General features: G+C 48.2%; 1 protein-coding gene across 1 annotated transcript; it reads left to right on the forward strand.

Moving 5' to 3' along the window:
- The first annotated feature begins 1,093 nt into the window (after window positions 1-1,093).
- LOC119311751 lies at window positions 1,094-2,682 on the forward strand. Its single transcript, XM_037587448.1, has 3 exons — window positions 1,094-1,821; window positions 1,937-2,036; window positions 2,119-2,682. Exons 1-3 carry the CDS (start codon window positions 1,357-1,359, stop codon window positions 2,448-2,450), a joined length of 897 nt encoding a protein of 298 aa, XP_037443345.1. The 5' UTR covers window positions 1,094-1,356; the 3' UTR covers window positions 2,451-2,682.
- The last annotated feature ends 17,634 nt before the right edge of the window (window positions 2,683-20,316 follow it).

Below are 20,316 nucleotides of genomic sequence, written 5' to 3' on the forward strand. Positions count from 1 at the left end.
ACGCCGCGTGAGATGACAAATGTACGAACCTGAGAACTGGACGTAGCTCAGTTGGCAAGGTACGAGAATTTGCACCCAGCCCACTAGGGTTCAAGTCTCGACTTGAACATTTGATGCTTACAGAGTTTTCTTTTATAAAAAAAAGCCAACAGCCTAGTCAAGCCTCGGTTGGTCTCGTTTTTTTTTTGACAAATGTACGAACCAGCACACACTTGCCCGAAAACTTCAAGCTTGAAACTTTAGGGTCTGCACCCGTACCTTTCGGCGTGCCACCACACGGAGTGTGGCTCCGTCCTCGTACAATAATACTACACGTACATGATGATCGTACAAAGTTTTACAAGATGACAACGTGGCCTAATCTAATTGCTCCCCCCCCTGATTTTCAGGATGGGGCCATCCCCCTTAATCATATTCCAACCAATCACAGTCAACGAGCCTGTAAATCCTCCGTACAACGCCTGTACGTCTAGCATTGCTCGGCCTCGTACCAGCAGGAGAGAAAACGAAGACGGCGAGCTTTTGCGTCACGTGCCCGCGGACCAGGCCGGAGCGCCAAGGAACGCGCTGCCGCCGCACACGCGTCCGTCCGGTCCGGCGGCTCGCCCGTCCACCTCGTATCCCCTTCCGCTGCCATCTCGTTCTCGTACCTGCCGTGACACACGAGCCCACGCGCGCGTCCGGCCGACCCTAACAGACGGCCAGGTTTAGACGGGCGAGCCAGCGTTCGCGCCCGGCGAAAGATCCCTGGATCTTTCTGCCCCGGAGGCCGGAAGGAAGTTTGCGCACGAAGTTGCAAGTTCAGGCAACCTTTTCTCCTTTCTCCACGCGACATCGCTCTCTCGTGCTGCTGCTACTACGAGAGCGGTAGGTACGCACAACGACTCTTCGTTACTGTCGTTTCTCCCGCCATATGACCACTACGCTGCTTAACCAGGCATCGTTTCAGAGTTTCTACGAGATACCAGCACGATGCCGCCGCGGCACCGGAAAAAGTACGCGCGCGGGCACTAACACGTCAACGGAACCCTGGGCACCGTTGGTGCGGTTCGGCGCCGCGACAAAGCTTCTCCAGCCACAGGAACGAGACGCCATTCGGCCATTGGAATCGTCCGCTCTTGATCTTCCACACGCCCAGCTCCTTCACCGCCACGGTTCATTCGCCCCGTCTATTCTTGGAACCTTCCCCGCCTTCTAGTTGCTGCACATGTTCCATGCCATTCCTCCCTCCTTTCACCTCCGAGTATTTATACGGCCTCGTGGCTCGACAGGTCCTCTGCAACAGTCAATAGTTCTACTTCAACGCAACGCAGCACAGGCAACGTTGGTTGATCAAGGAGCTGACCGAATCCAGCAATGGCGGCGAGGGCTGCAGGTACCGGCGGGCTGCTCAGAGCGACCACCGCCAAGGGAAGCCGCCTGCCGTCGTCGTCCCCGGCGGCCAGCCGGCCGTCGTACCGCATCCCGTCTCTCAAGTTCCCGTTCCTGTGGGACACCAAGGCGAGGCAAGGGAAGATCAGCCGCGCCGCCGAGCAGAGGGCGGCGCTGATCACCCTGGGAGCGACCACCACCAGCACCACTGAGGAGAAGCAACGCCTGCCGGGGGAAGCGGGCAGCGTGGATCTCTTGCTGCCTCTGGCGTACGAGGTCACCCGGAGGCTGGTGCTCCGGCAGTTGGGGGCGACGTGGCTGGCCCTTACGCGGCGTCGCTGGGCCAAGGTCGTCGAGGCCGTTATCCACCAGGGCATCGTCAGATGCCAGTCGTTCACGCTCATCGGCGTCGCAGGATCGCTCCTCGGTTCAGTCCCATGCTTCCTCGAGGTAATTAACTTAAGCTCTTCTTCCTCCTCCATTCACGCTGCAACCTTCGTTGCAAGTCAAGTAGTCAACAGTCAAGTCACCAGAGACTGATCAAACTTTTCATGTGTGTCTCTAGGGTTGTGGCATTGTTCTGCAGTCCTTCTCCTTGCAGTTCCGTGCCATGTCGCAGACGATAGATCACGCCGAGATCATCAAACTTCTCATCGAAGCATTAGGTACTTCCTGGTCTAATCACAAGGCATCCTTCGCATCAATCCAAGTCTGCTACTAACTGGAGTATTTTCTGTTCTTGTTCAGACATGTTTCTGATCGGCACCGCCCTGCTCACGTTCGGCATGGGGATGTACGGCATGTTCTACGGCTCCCAGCGCGTCCAGGAGCCCATCTACGAGAGGCTGAAGAAAGGGACGAGGATCCGGTCCGTCACGCAGGCCAAGTCGAGGTTCGGCCACGCCGTGATCCTGCTGCTCCAGGCCGGCGTCCTCGAGAAGTTCAAGAGCGTGCCGCTCGTCACCGGCCTCGACATGGCCTGCTTCGCCGGGGCGGTGCTCGCGTCCTCCGCCGGCGTCTTCCTGCTGTCAAAGCTCTCAGCACATCCGCAGCCATGCAAGCAAACCTCCTTCGCGTGAACGTTCGCGTGAACGTGTTCGATGTCACTGCAAAACATGCAATATTCATTTGTTCTTTCATTTCAACTTAGCAAAGCAAGAAATAGTACTTACTAATAGAAAAATCAAAACCTGTGAAGCTGGTGTGCCTTTTTCGTCTTTTCTCTCACTGCCGGTAGCGGTTTAATTTGTAGCTTGAGAGCAATGTTAATAAAGATTCTCGGGGTAGAAAGAAAAGACACTACAAAAATCATTTCGGAGCGACTCTCGTACTCTTTTGTGATCAGCCACGTAAAAACTCGTGGTGAGTTTCACTTTCACGTTGCCTCAGGAAATTCCAGTGGCCGTGTTCTGGCATCGACAGGGATGGGCGGCCGAGACGCAGAGTGCTTTCGATGGCGAAGGCGTGAGTGACGGTACCTGTGGCGCCACGGCGTCGGCTCTTCCCTATTCCGACCGCGCGCTGCCGCTTACGAGAGGGAAGAGGCGCCAGGAGGCACGGATCACCGGGTCGGGCGTGGTGGTGATTTTTTACGGCCGTTTTTCAGTTCTCCACCCGGGCCGGGAGAATCTAGTAAAAATAAATAAAATTAAACCGAAGCAAAAGATTTTTCTCGTCCCATTAATTCATCTCATTAATTTAGAAGATGTAGAATTTTTCTTTGCCGCTAAGATGTAGAATTGTCTAGTATTTTTTTTGTTGAGAATCAGTAGAATTGTCTAGTTAATTAGCGAAAATCATCCGTTGCAACAGCCCATTTACGGAAACATGGGTCAACCAAGCTACCCACGCGAATACCCGCGCTGTTGAGAAGAAAGCATCGTCGAGGTTATCACCAACCAATATAATCATCACTCCTCCGCGAGCCATCAATTTCGATTTCAGCATTGACGACCACCAACGCAACCCTCATCAAATAGTTGACCACCTGCGCTGGCCATCAGACACCTGACTCAAATGATGAACCTTGCATGAGAAAAGCGTTGAGCCTGCACCAACCAAGCCCTGCAAGCGAGCACCGATCTCGTGCCATCGTAACTCCTAACGCACCTCCTCCGCAGCTCCGATTCCACAAAGACGTGATGAGGCATGAGGACTCCTTGAACACATCGGATGATACCGACTACCAAACACCCGCCTCAACTGATGAGGAGACCACAACCATCGACAAGTCTCCAATAATTATGGGTCCAATCACAAGAAGTCGCGTCAAACAATAAGTGACCAAGTGATCGCTAACTTAAGTTTTACCTTGTAACCATGATGACACAACTATGCTTTCATCCCCATTGTTGTTGGTTGAACTTAGGTATAACATGGAAGAAATTGAACAACCTATAAACTTTTGAAGCAACCGGTTTGGAGAAAACAAATTTCAAGTGAAGCTGACGCTGTCAGTTTTTACCTTTGATATTTCGTTGTGTCACACCCATTTTGAGGAGAGACGGGGCCATACAGGTACATCACTAGAAGCTACATCAAAAAAAATCCGATGCAGAAAACCTCATATCATTTGGAGTTGTGAGTCAAACGTTCTAGTCATTCTCGTGGAGGTGTCCAGACTATCAAGGCTTCATGAATTTTTGAGGAGCTCTCTGACAACTTCCAAAATTGACTGCTTATTCCTTCAAGGAAGCCATGCGAAGCTCATTATTTTTTAAATTTTTTCACACCTAGATAAGGGGGTTGTCCTTGTTATAAAACCTCATCTCCTCCAAGAACGGCTATGTGCCGGACGAGATCGCCTGCTCCTGCTATTTGGACCAATAGCACATGGACACGAGGCGGATGGTCTATTTATGGCAGATGCCAATACTGGTTCGTATACAGAGGGAACAGTTCATGTACGACGCGGGGCCCCAGTATCCGCTTGACGGTAACGGCAAGTGGAAGTAATGTACCGTTGGTCCATGATCGCCATAGCGTGGTGCACCGTCGTCGCTACAGGGAATAAGGTTCAACGAGAGAACAGGTTGCCTCCCGCAGTCCCCAAATTTTCCAAATATCGCTCTGGTCCTTTATCGACCTGCGGCGGGAAAGTGTGTACTCATGGAGGCCATGGCGACTAAGGGTGGCGGTTTTGGAGTTCCTATCAGATCCGGCCAACATGTATGCTCAAGCCCCTCTCTTCGATTCGAACGGTGGATGTCTGCCTTACGGATGTTGGTGCCAAAATCCCAGTGAACATGTTCCCTGTTCCAGCGCTGGGGGACGGTGAATACACACTTCCCGTCCAACAAGCCCAAGATCTGGTGGAAGCCGCCGGTGGGTGTAGCGTTGGAGACTTGGCAGATGTGGTGGCGCCCCTCGAGCTATATGGCGGGACCTGAACGGAGTGTGAGAGGGGGGCAATCTGTCGGTGGCGGACTGCGAAGAGTCCACGAGCAAGGACGACCCCCAGGATGGTAGACCTATAGGTGATTGGATTGCACTGCATTTAGACAACTTTTTTTTTTGAAACGGAGGCAAACGATTTGCCTCATCGATTAATTAAGCAGAAGAGAATTGCCCGGTTAATTAAAGGAAAACCAGGCAAAAACCGATACAGACTCACCACATGTGGAATACTCACAGAGCATGCAACCCCATAACCACACGATCAACCCGACAACCAAAACCAATACGCAAGGTCCATCAAAACCATCACACTCTTACATCGCAAAGAAGACCCCAACGAGAGTACCTCGCTAAAGACCATGCTCATCACCAAAATCCACTGAACCATCAAGCTGCTGCGGACACCTTTCCTGTGGCGCCACTCTTCTTTGCTTTGCTCCTGAGAGCCTCCTCCACAATCGTCTTGCCAGATTCAGGGCTAGCCCTCTCCAACGTTTGAGCAAACTGTGAATCTCAATCTCGAAGAGAATCTCATCAACCTTGTCGCGCACAGACGCCTCGTGCCTCACAGCCACATGCGAGCCGGTAACCGCAACGTCAGAACCTCCACGATCCACAGTGGCGAGCGGCTGGCTGGGCGCTGAAGGATCAGGCGCCAACATACTCACCGCCTCACCATCATCAGCCACAGGTACCACTGACACAATGGACTCAGGTGCCACCGACACAATGGACTCAGGCGCGACCGACACAGTGGACTCAGGCGCCTCCAGTTGCTCACATGACAAACGAGAATCATGTCCCTCACACGAGGTCGCTGGCGCGTCGACCTCCATATGCTCCACAGACGGAGGCGAAGCTGGTCTCACACATAGTTGTTGAAGCTCGGGCATGACCTGCAGCACAGGGGTGACGACCTCGACGATGGCCTCATCCTCAACAGTAGCCGACACGAGGGGCAAGACAAACACCGGCAAAGAACTGACCCCAGTACGAGGGGAGAAACAACCGAAGAGCTTCGTCCCCTTGTCTCCCACGGAACCAACACCAGAAACAACAGGAGGTCGCGGCGTCGGAGCAGTAGGCAACAAAGCCGGCACGAGGGAGAGCTTGGTCAGAGTAGCCTCCGCCCGCTCCAGAAAACTCTCAACACATGTCATCAAGCCTTGCAACATCTTGGACTGATTTGCCAGAGTGAACTGTAGCTCCACATCAGGCGGGGTAGCCGAGCCAGCAGTACCAGAGACGACAGACGCTCAGGACCGACGACGAAGCGTCTCGGAGGGAAGCACGGACTTCATCGAACCTTCACAGGAAGCTGGAGCTTGACGATGCTCGATGCCGAGGCGCGGCATGACAAGGCATGCCAGCGAGCTGAGAGGACGCCAAGGATTGCGGCACTCGCACGCAAGGTGACCATTCTGCAAACATCGGGAACACCGAAGTGGATCTCTGCAAGCAGCCGCACGGTGCCCAGGAGCAAGGCATCTACAACATCTGCCATACAGCCAAGCAGGGATGGGGCGAGCAGCCAATGGTAGGGCCGGTGATGATGGATGCGCGGACCTCGCCGCGGCAGCACCTCCTGCCAACTCCCTCTTGTGCCCGGCCCGTGCCCCGTGCACACCTTGGCGGAGACTGAGTCGATGGCCTTGGCAGCAGCCGGCGGAGTCCTGGGGGCCAGATCCTCACTGTCAACCATGTCGTCATCTTCATCAGCAGCCGAAGCCCACAACACAGAATGCGGCCGGCGGGTCAGCTGGTCTGCACTGGCCGAGGCCAGCGGCGTATGCAGTGCCATCTCCATATCTAGCGGCACCTCCATGGAAACGCCACCAACTAGGACGAGCCGGCCCAGCGCAGCTTGCTCCTGATCCAAATCGGGCCGAGCATCAGACGAGGATTGCTGCAGGATGGGGAGGTCGCCAGCTTAGGAGAAACGGCCACCAGCGGTTGGGGCGGCCTTGCGGGAGGCAAGGGCTGCCGCAGCGAGCGCAGCGGCGGTGAGAGGCGGCGGCGGCGCTGGGGGCGTGGGCCGGCACCTGGGACGGAGGTGGTGACAGCCGCCGCCGGTGCCGCCGCAGACACAGGCCGGGTGCACTGGAGGAGCGCCATGGCGCCAAAGCTTCTGCAGGGAAGGGAGAGAGGAGGCCGGGGGGGGCTTGGATCTGGAATCGGCGGGCGCAGGGGAGGACAGAGCTGGTAGATCAGGACGGCGCCGCCGCGAGCGCAGATGCGAGAGCTACACATACCGACCGGCCATTTAGACAACTAAAAAAATGCATAGAATGAACATTGTTTTCATAGCAAAAATTTGGGAGATTGTAGTAATGGACTGAAGAAAACATGCTGCCTGACAGGAGTCTAAGTGTTTAACAGGGGGTGAATTGATTCTCGTGAATCTTTGTATTGCAGAGTGCGTGTTGGACGCGCGCTTGCAGAACGGCCGCCTTGTCCACACAGAGTGTGCTCTGGAGAAAATCATCAGGGTGTACGCCGAAGAAACTGAAGCTGTTCTTTTTTTATGCGGGGGGACTGGAACTGTTGGCTGTGCCTACTATTGTCATGAAACCTGATTCTGTATATGCTACAACTAGGGCTGGAATTCGAGCCGAGTCGAGCCAGCTCGGCTCGACTCGCTAGAGCTCGTTTTGTTAACGAGCTAGCTCGACTCGACTCGTTACTATAACGATCTCAAACCCAAGATTGGCTCGACTCGTATAACTCGCGAGCTGGCTTGTTTAGCTTGTTAAGCTCGTTAAAGATATAAACATAAAGCCCTCAAATATCATAAAAATGATTATGTATATATTAAACATATATATCACTAAACAATTCTAATTTCCTTGTAACGCATGAGTCTCCTAGGCGGCTAGGCCTTCAACAGCCGGGCCTTATGTTGTGCGCCTGGGACGTAGGTTGCTGAGTGGCTGATCTTTCTTTGTATTGGGAGTGGCTGATTTATTGTGTCGAGCCTAACGAGTTACACGAGTACTCATGAGATTGGCTCGTTTAACTTGGTCTATAAACAATCTTAAACTAAAGCTCGGCTCGACTCATTATTCTTCGAGTTCGAGTCGATTCAAGCCGAGTCACGAGCTACTTGTTTAGCTCGCGAGCTTCGAGTTTTTTTCCAGCCCTACCTACAACAGGTACTAGCAACTGGCAATAAGGAGGGCCCTGGAGATGTGTCCAGCCCTGCAGAAACAAAACAGGGTTTTAATGTTGTGGTTGAGAACTTTGCAAAAATACTTATTGATTCACTCTCTGTGGCTGATGTGTTCACCTCGTATGGCAGGATGATGGAATGCAGGGTGCATGACCGTTGCCGGTAATGGAATTGACCATTTTTTTCCTGGAATGAACAGTTTTTTTCAGGTTTGAAGTTTTTGACTGAGCCATTTCACTTGTGAACTGCAGCAAATAGTTCTCGCACTCCGAGCCATACAAGATACTAGAACTTACTAGGCATGCAATGCAAAAGAACTACAGGCCAAGTCATGTTGAGGTCAACTGGAATGGATGCATCGGTCCGTGCCTTGCAGTTCAAGAAGTTTAGTGAGGATCTGTGCGAAGTAGGTTGCTACAAGGTCAAGCCGGTTGAGCTAGGTGCGAAGTATCGGGTGAGGCGCCACCATACAGAGAAGCCTGAGAAGTGGTGCTGGGTGGTGTATGAAGTCGCAGTCGAGGGAGGGGATGAACAATTTATCTACGAGTGCCGAAACGTTGAGCACACAGGTTTGCGTTGCTGCCATTCACTGAAGGTATGTATAAATGCTGTTTTCATGCGTGCATGTCTTGATCGGCCTGTGGATGAAAACCTAGTATTCAGACTGGATGTTTTCTATTTATATTTTCTCGGCGTATGTGATGGACTTCATGGGGTTCATACAGACACCGAAACACCACATAATGAAGCGATGGATTAAAGATGCACGAGATGTGCTGCCTGAACATGGTTGCGTAGGAGAAGGCAATGGAGTAATGGACATTCTGAAGAGCACGATGCACATTCTTACTCCGCTTGCTGCAGAGTGTGATGGGAAGGGCCTCAAGGCCCGTCTGGGTGAGAGTAGTGGCCATACTGTCAATGGTTGTGACCAAACATGGTTGTGACCGTGATGCTGAAGGGAGTGTCATCGGGAATCCATCTGGGTTGTCAGCTTCTGAGAGGCGGTGGAAGGTAGGCAGGCCAACCAGTAGCAGAGACAAGCCCCATATGATGACCAGAGCGCAAAGAACAGGAAGAGGAGGTCGTTTACAAAAAAAATGTCGCGACGATGCAGTGGGGAAAAGCAAGCGCATCCGGGTTTGCAGCATTTGCAGACAAGTTGGACACAAGAGCACGACGTGCCCGGACAGAGATGACATTCCAAAGAAGCTGAGGAAGGAGCCTAAATGAACCAATTGTGTCATAGGTGGGCACCGTCGAAACACCTGGTAACCGAAAAATCGTCCTTGTGGTGCCTTCTCGTGTGCATTCGGTGTGTTTTTTTTTCGAAACGGAGGCAAAAGATTTGCCTCATCTATTAAATAAGAAGAGGATAGAGTTTGTTACAAGGGCACACCTTTACACGGCATGGAAGATTACTCACAAAATAATGTTCCCTAATTTTTTTGCTCTGGCGGTGATCCAAAGGTTTGCCTCGCAGATGATGTTATTTAGCAAGATTGGTGGTGGAGCACTCTTGTTCCGGAAAACACGGGCATTCCACTCGTTCCAAATGGTCCATGACACGAGCATGGTTAGAGAGGCCATGGCCTTCCTGTTGGGGACTCCGGCGCCGGTCCTATTTGCCCACCATTTCTTGACCGAACTCTCAAAATGCCACATAGAGGTGTCCATATGATGAAGTCCAAGTTTTGCAATGACCAAGTTCCATAGCCTAATAGTGAAGCGGCATTTGAAGAAAAGATGCGGCCCACTTTCTTGCTCTCGCTTGCAGAGGGTGCAAAGACCACAATTTGGCCATCCATGTTTTTGTAGTTTATCCGCGGTCCAAATTCTGTCTTGGATAGCCAACCAAGCGAAGAATTTAGCCTTTGGTGGCGTCCAGGTTTTCCAAACCATTTGGTCCATGGGAGAGAGAACCAAGCCAAGGAATTGGGCCTTGTAGGCGGAGGCTGCAGTGTAGTGCCCGCTTGTCGTATGCTTCCACACAATAGTATCTTTAGAGAGTGCATCCATATGCACATCATTCACAAGTGCCCATAGCGTGAAGAATTGTCAGATGTGCTCAACGGAGACAACCGTGGAGGTGTTGATCTTGAGGATCCATGCATTATTTTGTAGGGCCTCCCGCACCTTCCAATTCTTCCTTGAGGAGGCCGCAAAGATGAGCGGGGCAACATCCTTAGGCTTGCACCCATGGAGCCAGGGAGAATCCCAGAGCTCGGTTGTGCCCATTCGATGCAATCACCTAAACCTGGAGCACATTCTGCAAGGATTGCCAGCTAATAGGGCGTCCTTCCCCATAAGATACTTGGGTCTTCCATTATCCGTCTGGCAGCTTAAGAAGGTGGATTTGCAATTTCTTGAGGACAAAATTGTGGGCAAGTTGGTGACATATGAGGGGCAAAACATCACCACCATTGGACGAATGACCCTTGTTAAGTCTGTCGCCACCTCGCAAGCGGTCTCTTTCATCACATCTTTGGTCATACCGCCGAGCATTCTTCACAATATCAACAAACTGGAGCGGGCTTTCCTTTGGTCGGGATCGGATAAGACGACGGGCGCCAAGTGCAAGGTAAACTGGGAGATGGTTTGCCGCCCGTGCGAATATGGCGGCCTAGGGGTTCTCAACACCGATAAATTTGCACGAGCCTTGCGCTTGAGATGGCCATGGTTTGAATGGACGGCACCACAAAAGTTGTGGGTGGGCTTGGGAAATCCATGTAATGAGGAGGACCTTGACTTCTTCTATGCGTCCACGACCATCACCATGGGGAACGGCGCTAATCCGGCGTGTTTGTAGCGTTTCTGCAATTCTGCTCATGTATTAACGAATTTCCCAAATCGTATGAGCATCTTAGATAGCTGAGGCGTGTGTTTAATTTCATTAAAAATAAGGAGGTAGCTAGGCAAACGATTAAGATCTTTTTAATTTTTTGCTTGTGAAACCGAGTCATATGGATGTAGGTTTGTGCCACGGATGCGTCCACTGTGTTTGGAGTGTTTCTGCTCATGCCTCCATGATTTTCCTAAACCTGTGTACTGTGTACATGCTAGTTGACTATCTTGTGAGTGTATTGCCACTTTGTCAGAACCAAGATGTAGGCAAACTAATCAGAAAATTTACATGGTGTTTTATGTACCTTATGACTCAAAAGTGAGGCATTGTCTGTTCTTTGCATTCCCATCGTGACTAAACGTCGCCCTTCAGATAAATCCCGCCTTGTGTGGAGGTGGTGTTGACTGAGCGTGTGCACACATTGCACTTCTCTGATGCAACCTGGCATCACAGTGTTCATGCGGGCGGCAAGTCTACGTTATCCAAATTTCGAATCCAGTAGTAGCAGGAGCGGCTCGGCCCGTGACGGAGACTACTAACTGTGCGGAGGGTGCATGACCGCAGATCACGGCATCCCCGTTCGGTTCCAAATGGCACAGCGCTATGTAATAGCCTGGTGGGCCCAGCCCAGTTTTATTGTACCCCATGTACAGGACGCATACCTGGCCAATACACCCTCCAGCTCTGATCCGGAAAGAAATGAGCGAGCATAGATGATACCAAGAGCATGCGAGGACGAGCGCTCCTTCGATGCAAAAAAAAAAAAAGAGGACGAGCGCTCCTATGCATATTCGCATCTCCTCCATCCTTTTAGAGACCTTTTGTTAAACCATTCAGCTGTAAGCTTATGCATGAAGTCCGGTAGAGATCTGAAAAATCTTTACTACCTTTGCTCTTGTGAGTTCATCCGGATTCACGAGAAGGAGCCTTTGGTTCCTCCTAATTCGTGTTCTACGGTTTCGGCCGTTTTGTGTGGGTTAGTCCCGATTTGTGGTTCTGCGATTGTTCGGACAGCGTGTTCGAGTTTTTGTAGATTTGATCAGCCACCCCCAACGTATGGGTTGCATCCAACCTTGGCAGGTATAAAACTAGTTATCCCGACTGCTTGCACCTAGTAATCCCTTACGATTCGATCCTTCGACGTGAAGATCGGGCCACCCTCGAGTGTGAACTCGTTCAATGGGTTTGCACCTATCATCAACCCAACTCCACTCGAAACTGCCAACGTTGCCGGACAAGAAGCCACACAACTCTGGACCAAGGTCGCCACCCTAGCAGTGACCCACATGACCTTGGATGAAATCAAGGCAGCCATCAATCTAGAACACTAACCAGCGGTTCCTCCAGCCAGCCTGAATCCAAGAACAATATTTGATATAGAGGGTCATCATCGTTCGATCCGGGAAGATTTCATATCAGAGGTTTCCCCAAAATAATTAATCTTGTAAAATCTCAAAGGCACATGCGGGGGTTCATGACATGGTGGAAAGTTTTAGTACGACCTAAATAGTTGAAGAGAGTTGGGACCAACATATAAGGGATTCTTTCCCACGTATTATTGGAGCATGAGAAGAGTAGTGACACACATGCTATCCTCCTCACGCGCCGACCTCGCCATGCCACACACGTGTCTCGTGTTTCGTGAACAACCTGAGCTCGGAAATATGTTATGTGTGCTCGTTACTTTTGCCAAATGGAAATGGATAGCTAATTGGAAATTAATTACGATTTTAGTTGATGCTTTACGAATAGCAACATCTGGACCGTTCGGATAATAGGTTGTTACCGACTCGGTCGTGGACCTAATCTCGCGTCTCCATGCCTGACCACCAATATATTGGAGGCAAATCCATTGGCAACCCTAGTCGTCACCTGGAATAGATCGCATCTGCTCTACCTCCTTGCACATGAGACAATCTTCGTTCCTCTCGTTGATGTTACTTTCTGCCCACTCCATCAGAAGACCACTGCATAGATGCTCAACAAAGCAGTCCTCTGAAACCAAGGGCGGAGCATAGTGGGGAGCAAACCGGGCCACCACATGTCCTTTGATTTGGAGTTGCTCTTAGAATTTGGTACAAATCAGCCCAAGAATAGCAGATTGCCCACTAAGCAAGCTATTGGCCCGCCTTCGCTTTGTTTCATGCTCTGCCACCGTCTAGAACCTCGTCCTTTGTAATCCTAAATGAGTGATGAGGATTTTGGGAGGCGTCTCGGCATGACTGCTCACAACTGTTCGACTACATCCACAACTTCGGCTAATACATCAACCTTCCCACTGACAACACAACATCGCGAACAAGAAGGTTGGTTAAGCCTCTGCCGCCAACACGACTTTCGCCTCTCCAAAAGGAAGGTATGATATTTACGCCCCTCTTGCTTTTGTTCATGTGTTAGCCGTACTCGCTTTTATCATAGATGTTCCTATTCTATGCTTCGTTTAAACGTGGGGGGAGGGGGCATTGGTTTTTCTTCCATGCGTCTTCTTCTTATACCTGGGCATCCGTGTATCGCTTCGTCATAACTACAACATAAGGGAAAATCGGGATCTAGGGTAAACGCTCGTCACGACTCCATCGCCTGGCGGGATTTGGCTCATGGCATTGAGATTTTTTCTGGTATTACTAAGGTAGAGATCCATGACGGGCCTCTACTACATTCACAACCACTTAATCTTTTCTGTCATTACTTGACGTTGGATGCCTCTGTTTCCAGGGTTTTGTGCGATCCTTCATTGATCCTTGATCTTCCCCCTAACCTCTCTCATACCGCAAAAAATAAACTTGGGGTTTTTCATGCTATTTTGGACTCGATAAAACTGAAGCTACAGGTATCAGACAACATATTGGCAAGATCAATAGCAAGTTTCTTACAACCCGATTGGCTTAGAAAGCATTGTGGGATGGATTAGTGCCCCTTCTGCCCTGATCCCGAGACTACCAATCACCCACTTCTTTATTGCCCCTCGGTTCAATCTCTTTGGGAGGAACTCACCAGCCTATATGGGTTTATGTTTTAAATTTGGTTTTAAATTGTTTATGTGCCAAAACTATATTCTTATGTGTAATATCGACTACGCTAGCTCATGGGTCTTATATGCGTCAACTTTTCATAACACTTCAGATGGGGTGACATAGGTTGAATCATGTTTATCGTGTCATGGTGATGTTGCTTTTTTTTTAAATGACACACTTGGAAAGTATACACTCACTGACCAGCGTACGACCACTCCAAAAAGTATGTGCTAACTTGGGAATATCCACACACCCCCCCCCCTGCTGCAGGAAAACCCGATTAGGACAAAAAAAAGCACAAATCAACCTCCCGACAACTCGTGTCGACATGTGGATGTGTACCTCCATGTGTTGCCACTAGAGGCCTCACTCACAATCCCAGGGGTTACTTTCTAACCGGTGATCTTTTTTCATGTGTTTTTTCATACTTTTTTACTTATATTTTATCTTTCGCTTGTTTTGTTTTTCTATTTCTATTAACATTTTAATTAGAACAATACCATAACAAATATCCTGACACTCATGAGCAACATTTCTTCAAATATACTTATTAAAAAATCTTCAAATATACATTTTTAAAAATACATCAATATTTTTTGTAGAAAGAGAAATTAAGCATGAAATGGACGTCTCGTTTCAAATAGCAGCGCATCCATATGCACGCATTTGGTCATTTATAGTTTTACCATATATATTGTTATGCATTACTACACTGGTTTAGGCATTTGGCAATATTTTAAAATTTGTTAAAGAAACATAATTTTGGAGATTTTCTTTTAAATAAGGGTTGCGCCAGCGGCTGTCCCATTATCATCTCGCTTAGGCTGAGCCACCGTGCTCCCAAACGTGGCAAATATGTTCCCTGGGAAATATTTCTTGTCGCATGTTCTGGCAAACAGGGGAGTGGACTTTTGGAACATGGGGGCATTGGAGCACGTTTTTATTTGACCACCCCAAAACAAGTGCTTAATAGTTTTGAATATTTTCTTACTTGAATACTCATACATATGGTCAAAGTACCTGTGAAATTTCGCTCAACAATATGATGTATTGTACGCTGCATAAAAAAGACATTGGACCAAAATCAACAAAAAAAAAACAAGCCCCACATTTGCATTATATTTTTTTTATCTCTCACATGCAAGCATGTATATTGGTGAAATTTTGGCCGTTATATTGCACTACTACACGTGCATGTACCCAAAACTTTAGAATTTTTAAAGCCATAAAAATCCATTATTTGAACTTCAAATAAACGTGTTACAATGCCCTGTGCTCAGATGTCACTTTTCGGCCGACCGACGCACGTTTTGCGTAGTAAGCTGACCCAACAAGATTTGGTACAATTTTTTATTTCATTTTTTATTATCGTTATTTATTTCATTTTTGGATATTTGTTGATGTTTATTTCTTATTTTTCTTTTCTACTATTATATATTATTCTACTTTTTACTTTTTACTTTTAAGAACAACATTTTCAAAACACTGAAAAATTCTTTAAAGTACATGAACATTTCTTTTGAATTGTATATATATTTACTTTCATGTTATGAACATTATGTTTTTTAAAGCGGACATACTTTATTCAATATTAAGAATTTTCTTAAAATATGTGTAACTTTTGAAATGATTAAAATATTTATGTTGAGATACATGAACATATTTTTCCGTAATATATAATAATTTATTGTTTAATGAATGTTTGACTATGCTTTTACACTTTGTGAAAATGTATTTTTTAGATTTACAAAAAGTAAAACAACTAGGTGCTAACAGGTCGCATTGGTAGCCCACCCATGTTGAAACACAACAGAGGGGGTGAGGGAATCTCATATTCATTACTTACAAATTTTCACGAAGTGTTCACAATTTTATTGGATTTTTCTGTGAATATAAGAAGTGCTCACAGTTTTATTTGAACCCAATCCGCTACCATCCTACCAACTCGCTATAACCGAAAAAAAAAACCAGCTTGAAGAAACAATTAAATAGGCTGGTAGCATATTCCTACGAAGCAATCTTGCAAAGTTAAATGGGCCAGCCCTATAGAGCATTTGGGTACGCGACTCGTACGAATTACTCTTTTTTCACTGTTGTTGCTTCGAATATTTAGTTTTAATTTTTTTCTTTCTAATTTATATTGTTTTTTATACGTCAAAATATTCTCAATATATATCTAACAAAAAAATTAAACTAAATTTTTGAAAATGTTAATAATGCATTTCAAAAATGTTAAATATGTATAAAAATGTATAACAAAAATGTACAATGTGTATGGAAAAAAGTATAGACATAAATTAGTGTCAACTTTGAAAACATTTTATCACGTATTTGGAAAATGTTAAACATGCAAAATGTAAAATATGCATGGAAAAAGTAGAAATAAACCAATATAAATTTTAGATAAATGTTAATGATGTATTCAAAAAGGTTACACATGTATATAAAAACTGTTAATGCATACATAAAATGTAGCTAGGGAAACAAAGAATACCAATAAAAACGAAAAAAAATGAAGAAACAAATAAAATAAGAAAAAATCCAGTGCAAACCGAGAAAGAAACAACAAAAAATGAAAGACAAATAAAATAAAACCAAAAATAGCTATGAAAGAAACGAAAAAACTGGTGAAATACAAGAAAATGGAAGGGGAAAACGATGAAACCTGTGAAAAAACAAAAAAAAACGAAAGAAAACAAGCAATGAAAACGACAAATATAACAATAAGTAAAGCAAAAAAAAGAGAAAGAAAATACATATAATGAAGAATAAACCAGTGAAAATAAAGAAAACCGAAGTATATGGAAGAATAAAAGGGAAACAGAAAAAATGGTAAAGGAATAACAATCTCATGAAAATACAAAAGAAAACAAGAAAAAACTGACCACAAACAGTGAAAACCATACAAAAGATAAACCACACAGAAAAAACCTGGCCAAAGCAGTGAAAACCGGACAAAAGTAAAAAAAAAATACACACAGAGAGAAAGAAAACACCCGAAATGCTACAGCGAAATCTTGATTGGGAAGAAGTCCACTAAGCCAACCACCAGAAGAGAAAACTGCTCAAGAAATCTATGGCAACTAAAATGTATCACACGCCCTAAAAATGGTAAAATGTGTTACTACCGGATTTGCTCTCTTCTTTAGTTGATTACCGAAATTGAAAGCTATCGACATGTGACTGCTCTCATCGATCTACTGAACACGGGTCACACCTGTCCGCGATGCATTGTTTCCACATATTGAACGTGAATGTTGCGCGATTGAACACGGGGTCAGTTTCGCACGATGAAATGAACATTGGCTACAGTTTCATACCGAGAGAAAGAGTTGATCAAGAGAAGCTGCAGCTGGAAATGACAGGAACTGATATTCGTACGTGCATGCTGCGACTGAATGATAAGTGGTGAGTAATAAGTAGGCGCCTTTGACGGGAATAAGTTGGTGTATGTGTGAACTTGGATGCTTGATAATCCCATCCGTATATAAGTGCTCCTCTATTTTCGTAGCCAGGACAGCCGAGCCACCGTGTATACAGTGGCAGCCTGGACATCTCTTGAGTACTGCATGACAGCCGTGAATTTGCCTTAACAAGCTACTCTTTGGTCTTCTAGTGCGGCCAGTTTCAGCTAACCCACCATAAACATCTCCTTGAGTGGGACGCCATTGTACCAACACCCTGAATGCTATCTGCGAGCCGATGCATCATTTCGTCGACGACCCGGTCGGGTTCTGCAGCACTGTCCAGCACTGTGGCTAGGCAGGACGCCGGACGCGACGCACGTACAGTGTCAGTATGCATGCCGCCCTTCTGTGCACTGCACGGCGGCAGCCACGAAAACAATTTATCATGTCGATGCAGGGTTGTACAGTACGTAGTACCACATTTCTCTCTCACCACGGTATCCGAAAATGACTCATCCATAACCTGGACCGTATGCGAAATTAAACGTGTACTCCCTCCATCCGGAATTACTTGTCATCAAAATGGATGAAAATGAATGTATCTAGAACTAAAATACATCTAGATACATCCATTTCAATGACAAGTATTTCCGGACGGATGGAGTATGTACCAGCGTATTATCAAGGAGATAGTTATCAAGGAGATAAGGCCAACTCCACAGCGCGCCCCCATTTTCTCCGGATGCGTCTGTTTGGGGTAAAACGGACGAATAACGCGGTCCAACACGCGGCCTCAAACGGACAAATATTCGAAATCCGTCCGTTTTTGACCCATCCCCGGCCCAAAGTTGCGCTCGGTTTGGGGTGAAACGGACGCGCGCGGACGGCCGGGACGCACGCCCTTGTCCCCCCCGTGGCCCGCCTGTCGGGGACACTAGCAGTCCCTCCCTCCCAACGCTTCGACCCTTTCTCTCCCGCCCCGCCCCGCCGCCGGCGCCGCCGCTATTTTCCGGCCGCCTCCTCACCGCGCATCCCCCGGCCGTCCATACCAAACCACGTGGCCGCCATCACGCCTGCGCTTTCGCCGTAGTTTTGGCCGTCGATCAGAGGAGGTTTGGCTGTCGCCGTCTTTGCCGGTGGCAGAGGAGACACGCCCGCAGGCGACGTACCACGGCGGCCGCGCCAGCTTCCGACGGCTCCAGAGCGGCCAGTAGCCGGCCGGCAACCACCCCTGCTGCGTCGAGGTGATCATCGCGGCCTCTTCGCCACCACGGTCGCAAGGTGTTCGACATTTTGCGCATAAAGGTATGGACAGTGGAGACGAGTTCTTCTTCCACCACTTCCTTTGTTCATCGGACGGTTCGTCGTCGGATGATGAAGATCTTGTGGTGGCCGACCACATTCAACGGCAGCTTCCTCGGTACAGGGGGTCAGTCCCTGGCCGTGCTCCCAACCTGAACCACAACAGGGAGAGAGGCCACGCCCTGCTCTATGCCGATTACTTTTCCAACAAACCGCTCTTCAAGCCGGATAAATTCCGACGCCGTTTTCGAATGGGAAGGCATGTGTTCAATCGTATCCGAGAGGGAGTGGTTGCTCATGACCCATACTTCGAGTGCAAGACGGATGCCCTTGGCAAGCTTGGGTTCTCCTCTTATCAAAAATGCACCGCGGCCGTCCGCATGCTTGCCTATGGAATTCCAGGCGATTTGGTGGATGAGTACGTGCGTATGAGCGAGACAACATGTATGATGTCAATGTACAAGTTCTGCCAGGCTGTGATCGAGGTGTTTGGTCCAGAGTACTTGAGGCAGCCAACTGCCGCTGATACAGAGAGATTGTTGGCGACCAACGCAGCTAGAGGCTTTCTAGGCATGCTTGGCAGCATAGTTTATATGCACTGGGAGTGGAAGAACTATCCATTTGCTTGGCAGGGCCAGTACAAGGGGCATGTAGGCGAGTGCACTGTCATATTAGAAGCGGTGGCATCGCAGGATCTCTGGATATGGCATTCTTTCTTCGGCATGGCAGGTTCTCACAATGATATCAACGTGTTGCAACGTTCTCCAGTCTTCGCGAGGCTTGCAGAAGGCTGCTCCCCACCTGTCAACTTTGAGATCAACGGCCACCAGTACAACAGAGGATACTATCTAGCTAATGGTATATATCCTCAGTGGTCAACTTTTGTGAAGACAATCTCGAAGCCCCAAGGTGAGAAGAGAAAGAGATTTGCCCAAATGCAAGAGAGTGCTAGAAAGGATGTAGAACGTGCTTTTGGTGTGCTTCAATCTCGATGGGACATCGTTCGATACCCTGCACTGTCATGGGATGAAAGAAGCTTTGGGAGGTGATGACTGTTTGTGTGATCATGCACAACATGATCGTCGAGGACAAGCGTGATGACAGTATCTTCGACCAAGGATTTGATTTTCAAGGTGACAATGTTGAAACCCTGCACCAAGAACCGGCCACGTTTGATGAGTTCTGCCAGTTCCATCGTGAGCTGCGTGATTGGCACACTCACAGGACTCTTCAAAATGACTTGGTTGAGCACGTGTATGTTGGCAACCGATAGATATATTGGTTCGTTTTATGTTCATTCAAGGTAATTTTGATTTGGTTGTAAAACTATTTTAATTTTCAAACAATTAATATTTGGACGTGCAAACTTGTTTTCATATGAAAATATGGGCATTTTTGTGTCCTGGCGGACGAGATGGGGCAAACGGATGCGGCCGCGCGCTGGGCGCACCACCACCACATCTCAGGACAGACCCGGACACGACCCGCCCTATCTAAACGGACAGAATCCAGATAAAACGGACGTCCGTTTGGGGTCGCGCGGTGGAGTTGGCCTAAAGGCCTCTGACCGCATTCATTGAAGTATGTACGTACCGCCTACCACTGCACAGTAGGTCAGTAGCAGTGCGTGGTGGGTGAGCAGTACAAACGGAAATCGAGGTGGTTGCAGGAGGAACTGGGTTCCAGTTCGCCGCGAGCTGGCCGAGGACGCCAGCGGTGGTCCGTCGTCCGCGCATGTCGCGTGTCGTCGTCGTCGTCGCACGCCGTGCATGGTCGCCCATTTCCGGGTCGGAACTACTTGACGGACGATTT

Source organism: Triticum dicoccoides, chromosome 5B (genome assembly GCF_002162155.2).
Source record: "Triticum dicoccoides isolate Atlit2015 ecotype Zavitan chromosome 5B, WEW_v2.0, whole genome shotgun sequence".
In the NCBI taxonomy this organism is placed as follows: Eukaryota; Viridiplantae; Streptophyta; class Magnoliopsida; order Poales; family Poaceae; genus Triticum; species Triticum dicoccoides.